Consider the following 7,528-nt stretch of genomic DNA (forward strand, 5'->3'; position numbering starts at 1 on the left):
GGCTACAACCAATAGCCTGTGGACTCTGTGCTGTTCGTTCAGCAACTTCTTTGAGAATATGCTACAAAAGCGCCGACAGGTGCCGTCTCTTCAGTGTATCTGCTATATTCAAGATAACATAGCTTTGATGTTCTCAATTAAAAGTTGTTCTGGCGCTTTGAACGCCTTTTGTAGTGATCTGAGAGCTCAGATATTGCTAAAGGTGTGAATGTTCAAGTAGGCAGTTTTAGCGGTGCTGAGGCTTAGTTTGGTGGTCGTCTATGGGTGGAATCGGAGTGCACGGACAACGACGGGTAATGTTATGATTATAATCATCATTAAATTCCAAGATAACTGAAGCTGCTTTACCACAAGGTGTCACCCGCATTCAAACCAACCTCCAGCACAGACACACTATATCGTCCTCAGCTATATGTGGCGTGGATCAGTTGCTGGCTATCGCTCGTTCTGGATCACCTATGTGGATTCGGATTACGAGGTTGTTCCTTGCTACTCCTTACGCTTTTCAGGTGCACACGCACTGCTTTGAAGAGCTTTCGGGCCTGACTGAAACAAATCAGTCAGAACCGCCTACAAAAGTCCGTTTTTTTGGATCACCTATGTGGATTCGGATTACGAGGTTGTTCCTTGCTACTCCTTACGCTTTTCAGGTGCACACGCACTGCTTTGAAGAGCTTTCGGGCCTGACTGAAAACAAATCATCAGAACCGCCTACAAAAGTCCGTTTTTTTACAGTGCGTCATCCGATGTTAACTTTTGCTGGCAAGTGCTGTCTGCAATCCTGAAAACTGGAAGTCAATCCGCTTGTGTTACAGCGTAACCAAATGGATCTAAGCGCCGGACCTCGAACAACGCTCCAAAATTGCCCAACACTTGGGCACGTATTCCGTTTGACCGAGAGTACCATGACTCTCGACGAGCTGTCAGACTTCAGGTGAGAAAAATAGGCTTCACTGGTGAAAGAGCATAGTGTGTTCAGTAAGCTGAGAAAATGAGGGAAACCAGAAACTCTGGGAATGCGCGCAAACTATTCCAACTAGTACGACTGACAGGTTCAAATAGGCCTCTGGCGAGCGAGAGTCACCGATAAAAAGCTCGCTTATACCTGAAAAAGAACGTCGGGGGGTTGAGGTTGACATATTCAGGCACAATCCAACTGGTCGTCTGCAGTCAGTCAGCCGTTCTAGACGCGCAACAAGGCCGTGCGCTGTGAACCTCTGTCCCCCACGACTTTATATATAAGCGAATGTTGTTTGTCTCTCAAGCATCATTGGGCTGATGGTTCTGGCGAATGGGCACTCGTCCTGCTTGAAGGTGGTGGAATCGTCGATCTGCATTTATCTTACTAATTTCACCATCTCTGGGCTAGAAAGACCGTCCCAACCGATTGAGTCGATAGTACTGTCCAGTTTTAAAAGAGTGCTCAAAGTGAGTGTGGCGATTACGGAAGAACTGGCTTGACTCCTGTTATAACCAGATTTTTAGTGTCATTCATTTTGAAAGTCTACTTCCCGGCATAAGTAAAGGCGTTTCGCCCAAATGCTGTCGTCATACATCTTTTTAGCATCAAGCGAGAACACCCATAGGAACAGGGCGCAATACCACGTTGGTAAACTCATGAAAAAGAAAGAAGTCATAAAATGGAGCATAGATATGGAAGGAAATTGAAAATGAGGAATTACAGGAAATCTTCTATGATGGTTACACTGTGCATTTGGTGCCACCCGAGGAGATGTGACTTCAGCACTTGTGTTCTAACCAGACCAGTGTATTGAAAACGGTTTCCACATCTTGAAGTGTGTGTCAACCTAGGGTTTATTTTCATTACCTTAGTATTTCATTCCATACTGATTGCCTGATTACGTGTATTAGCGCACTTACTTCAGCTTGTCAGGTAACAGCTTACTCACCATAACGGCGTCAAAGAGCGACCGGGGGCTCACATAGATGAGCAGTTATAATACATTGTATGCATCGCATGAAACTGAAGCGTTAGACTGGTAAATTCAGCTGATATCCAACAGTTTTGTGCCTTTTCCCATTCTGAACAGAATTAACACGGCGTGATAAATAAACTAGTCTATCTCGCCTGCACACATGAAAATTTTTGTGAGCCCACTACCGTCCTTCTCGGGGCTTATTAAACAGATGTACTCACCGAGATCCCATCAACCTAATGTTTAACTTAAGTCTCCCGTTAACACCAATGTATTTTGTAAATGTGTGTATTTCGTCCGTCTTGTTCACGGAATCTGAAAAGCCGATCCTCTTGTGTTAGTTTCCTCCAAAAAAAACTGGATAAGGCCGTTGAGTAAGCAGTCCCTTGGCCTTCGTTACATGCCTCTTCCCTTAGTGGATTGGTTATGTTTGCACCGTCCTTATCACCATCATTAGCAACAGCTGTAGTATCAACATGTTCCCCTACCGTGGCTCCCCAAAATTCTTTTCTGGTACGAAAATCGAAGACTGGAAAGGGAAAGATGCCGATGCTAGCCTACTAGGTGTATCCTGATTCTGTCAGATGGTCGTAATGGAAACTGGCATGACAGAGTGCATGGAGTATATGAGGTGTATAGTGACCCAAAGATTAGAAGGCATATTGTATCCAAATTATCCGTTATCTCCTGTGGCTCTTTTGGCGAATTGTGGTTTATTTACTTCGTTGTTAGAGCCCGTCTAGATAGAGCAAGAAGGACAGCAGATTTCTTGCTTAACAAACTTTGTAGTTCTATATGCAGTCACAAGTGGATACACTTATTGGATCATCTCGGAACGGTTTCTTTGGACACAAAATCGGAATGTGAATTAATGCACCGGTTTTATGGCCACTGATTTTAATTAAATAAAACCTTCTTTTAGTCATTTCGGTGACACAGAAGCGGATGAAGACAACTTATATATCCTGGCTCATCATCACTGTGCTATCTCGAAGAAAGGTAAAATAACCTAATGTACTAGAAATGGACTAGAAGGTACAAAGTCCAAGCTTCGGATTGCTAGGCAGATTAGTGGTCATCATCTTCCGGAATGGATTTCAACACTGCTCATTCTGTACAATTTCAAGGCATTCTTTGGACTTGTTAAAAAGGTAAAATAAGGATGAATATGATCTGAATGAGGTCAGGTCGTAGGTCTTCCGTGAAGCTTACATATCTCCCAATAGAAGCACAACTCCATCACAAGGACAAAGCTGCCCTCCCATTCAGAATCCGCCAATATGCACAAAGTGCAGTGACTGAATATACCCTAATTTCAATAGTTCAGGGGTAGAATGTAGCTTTGATTGAGACGCTAAATGAGATGAGGAAACACTGAGGGTTGTTGCCATCCTGATAATGTCAAGTTCAGTTCCACCTGTAAGTCAGTTGACAGAAAGCAGTTGCGGACGTTGTTAGCAGTGCTAAAAAATCCGTGGACCCGATTAGACTCGTATAAAAGTTGCCTTCTGTCACGTGAATTCTTGTTGAAGTAAATATATCCACTCTAATTTGTTGAGGTTTCCGGATGTTTATGCGCCGTAATAGCTCAAAGAACGAAACATCTCAGGAACCCATTAAGCAATTTTTCATTAAGGTTCATTCTGTGAAAGTACTTTTCAAACTTCACAAACTGAAGCAGTATCTTGAGATCCCCTTAGTGAATGTAATCTGGGCATTAGACTGAGTGATATGCTTCAAAATCATGCGGTACCGCTATGAAGACTCCGGTGAAGTCATTTCGTTTCAGCTACAAAACCTCTCTGTGGATATTTTGGCATTGGTTTTGCGTCATCCGTTGGTCTTTCCAGTCAGCTTTACCTTCAGCAACACGTACGTATTTCGTTTCACACCCGGCCCAACTACTGACCATTTAACTGATTTAGGTTGCACCTTTTCATGCCTTACCTTCAATTCTTCGTAAACTAATCAATACACATCTATAGCGCTAATGTCCACTGAAACGTAGTCACAGGTGTGTTGTGCTCAATTTGACCTCACATTATCACTATAGCAACAATATCGATCAACAATCAAATAAAGTTCAGTGCCATAGAAGCCAACAGACAAATGGCCTCAGTTATGTTCACGAGAGGCATTTGACGAACTGCTTTGCCACAGACAAGACAGTTTTTTGTTTGGTATACGTTTTTTGTGTGAACGTGAACATAGGACTGACGTTGATAGGTCTCAGCAAGAGCATATGCGTTAAAGTATCGGAGCTTTCGACATTGTTTACATTTCCTACTGGCTGAATGTTATCTTCGCATAGACTAGAATAAAACTGATTCTGTTCCACAAGAGTCAAGCATCTAGTTTGAAGGTGTCCTAGCCTTGATATAATTCTACACATGGAACCAGTCCATTCTGAAAGACGAAGAAACACTGTGCAGTCCATGTTGGGAATTATCCGCACAACACATCTCATCAATCTTCAGAAATATATGGACATCTGGAATGTGGATATGACCATCACATTGAAGCCATTTTTGGGTTGGAAGTGGTACGATACACATGCTTCCTGACAGGATACAGTACCAAGCATCTTCCAATAACCCGTTGTATGATATGACGTCGAGCGGCTCCTCGCTTGCAAACTTTACGTACAGTTTTTTGTTTGGTATACGTTTTTTGTGTGAACGTGAACATAGGACTGACGTTGATAGGTCTCAGCAAGAGCATATGCGTTAAAGTATCGGAGCTTTCGACATTGTTTACATTTCCTACTGGCTGAATGTTATCTTCGCATAGACTAGAATAAAACTGATTCTGTTCCACAAGAGTCAAGCATCTAGTTTGAAGGTGTCCTAGCCTTGATATAATTCTACACATGGAACCAGTCCATTCTGAAAGACGAAGAAACACTGTGCAGTCCATGTTGGGAATTATCCGCACAACACATCTCATCAATCTTCAGAAATATATGGACATCTGGAATGTGGATATGACCATCACATTGAAGCCATTTTTGGGTTGGAAGTGGTACGATACATACACATGCTGACAGGATACAGTACCAAGCATCTTCCAATAACCCGTTGTATGATATGACGTCGAGCGGCTCCTCGCTTGCAAACTTTACGTACACTGTTTCGAAAGGACAACATCTCAAAGGTCACGCGGGCCTCAGAGCTCGTCACAAAGCGTCATACTTCCCTCACTGTACACGAAGTCTTCCGATTCATATATCACAGGGCCTCAGGTCTGTTTTATTGAGCTTACAGAGATTAGTCTTAAATGAAGTGCATGTGAAATATCAGGGGACTCGATTAGTTCAGACAGTTTACGAATTACTTTAAGGTGGTTGTGTCATCAAGTAGGTTTCAGGAATATCGGGGGAAAACAGACATGTATAGTTCAGAAGACTCGATACATTTCTGGAAAGTAGTACTAGTGTGTGCTTGTCTGCTCAAAGTTAGGCACCGAATGTCACTTCATCACTGCATTTGAAGTTCATAAGTACCGTCCAAACGAATTTTCTGAATCCGGTTACCATGCCCTCCGAAAATGTCTGTCAAAACGGTGACACAACCATGGTCGAATATTTTTTATCTAACCACATAAGGAGAACTTGCTTGTCTTTTCAAAATAAAACTGAGAGCAATACCATACAGCCGTGCAGTCAAACGAGGAAAATGTTACGACACGGTAAAATTGCAAAGCTTGGTATAACAGGGAGTAAATATAACTTATTAAAGGCGATATTCTTATCACATTCAAGGAACGCTGCCAACAATAATACGCGAGGTTTGGGTATTCACGCAATTTGAATAGTGGTGTGCTGCAACATGGGATTCTTTATTTGGTTCGGAGTATCTTGATTGGTGCGACATTAATGAATATCTCACATGGTCTAGTCTTGGACGTCAGTGAGGCATCCACTTAGAGGACGCTTGAGCAGCTGATGTTACCGGTAATTAGGTTACTAGTGAATTGTGCGGTAGTACAAGTATATTCAATCCTCAATCCAGTAGCTTCCGAAAGACGTTCTCGTTTGCCTGCTTCAGAAAGACGGTTGAAATTAGGACGGGTCGTGTTTGAGAACATGCGCAGACACGGTTAAACTGCAAAAGGGTGTAGCTGGATCTATAAAGTACTTTGTGAGAATAAAGATAGTGAAGACAAGACAAGCCTTCAAACATGTGGGAAAATTTTCAGTTGTGTTGATTGCTGATCAGGTCCCCGTTTATCTGTTCGCCGAGTTTGGTCAGTTGTACTCATTCTCACCCACGTCTAATAAATAAAGATCAAAGCTGGCTTTATTCGGACCACTGTTGTTGGTGTAGCAGATGCAACAAACTTGTTTTATCCAGTTACCGTAATCGTTAACACACTTTGGGAACGATAGGTTGGTTATACACTATCATTGTGTGATGTAGGCAGTATGAAATGTAGAAAACATCCCTAACAGCCGAGTTGTGCAGAATAGTATAAAGAACCAACTGCATTTCGTTCCTTCGCAATTCCTATGCCTTCACTTGACTCGTTCAACGCATTGTTTTTTTTGCAGAGACACCACTTCCCTGACTGACCACAAAAAACGTGTCCATGGACCTCGTGAATACGTGTGTGGAATTTGTAGTGCAGACTTTGCTTCGGAGTCCTATCTGCGGACGCACGTGCGCATTCATGAGGAAAAACGATTCTCTTGTGTCGAATGCACACACAGCTTCTGCAATCCAACAGATTTGAAGAACCACATGCGCGTCCATAACGGAGAAAAACCTTTTGCTTGCGAAGTGAGTTCTCTTGCGTTCTCTTGTTATCCGTCTTCTTCCTTGCGTTACACGAGTACAAACTGTATGTAATCGCTATCTTTTTCATTGACATTAAGTTTGGTCAACAGCTGGCTTATTTTTTTATGCAGAAGGAACACCTTTCAAGAATGTGTTAACTTGACACACGAGGATTTCCGGCAGCAATATCCCACGCCACGTTTCCAGAAGATTAAAAAACAACGGATGCGGGTCTTTCTGAAAACCACTCAAATCCATGCGCCCCTACCAGTGAGACGTGAACTCACCAACAATTAGTAGAATTAATTACGTACTCTTTAATGCAAGACATTCTGTCGACAAGGGTCCTGGGAAAGCAACAACATTCACAATTCTAAGGAATTGTGAAACTTCTTAGGTGTAAAATGTCTCGGGGAAACGCTGGTTAAGGGTTGATGTCACTGGATCCTGGAAAATCGCTTTTAGTTTTAACGATTGCACTTAGTCTTCGGTTCTGAGGTAACATTAGGCAAGGTTGAATAGTGCACCGAACCGCACAGGCTACCTAGCAGAATTTCGCCGCTAGGATGTCTGAGGGAAGGCCTGAAAGTGCCGTTTCCGCTGCTTGATTCGTTTCCTAAGATACTAACGGCTGAACTGAATAAAGGATCTAAAGATGCACCGAACCAGGTTACCTAGCAGAATTTCGCCGCTAGGATGTCTGAGGGAAGGCCTGAAAGTGCCGTTTCCGCTGCTTGATTCGTTTCTTTCCATACTAACGGCTGAACTGAATAAAGGATCTAAAGAGTTTTATGCTTCTGCGTTTTCATATATATA

General features: G+C 42.7%; 1 protein-coding gene across 1 annotated transcript in view; it reads left to right on the forward strand.

Moving 5' to 3' along the window:
* Positions 1-7,528, forward strand: part of T265_09730 (hypothetical protein) — a gene marked incomplete at both ends in the record, with an annotated part of 48,914 nt that overhangs the window by 30,023 nt on the left and 11,363 nt on the right. Inside the window, one exon of the mRNA XM_009175895.1 lies at positions 6,487-6,715. Coding sequence (XP_009174159.1) covers positions 6,487-6,715 — 229 coding nt within the window. The remainder of the gene's footprint in view (positions 1-6,486; positions 6,716-7,528) is intronic.

The sequence above is a fragment of the Opisthorchis viverrini genome (assembly GCF_000715545.1).
Source record: "Opisthorchis viverrini unplaced genomic scaffold opera_v5_307, whole genome shotgun sequence".
Taxonomy (NCBI): domain Eukaryota; kingdom Metazoa; phylum Platyhelminthes; class Trematoda; order Opisthorchiida; family Opisthorchiidae; genus Opisthorchis; species Opisthorchis viverrini.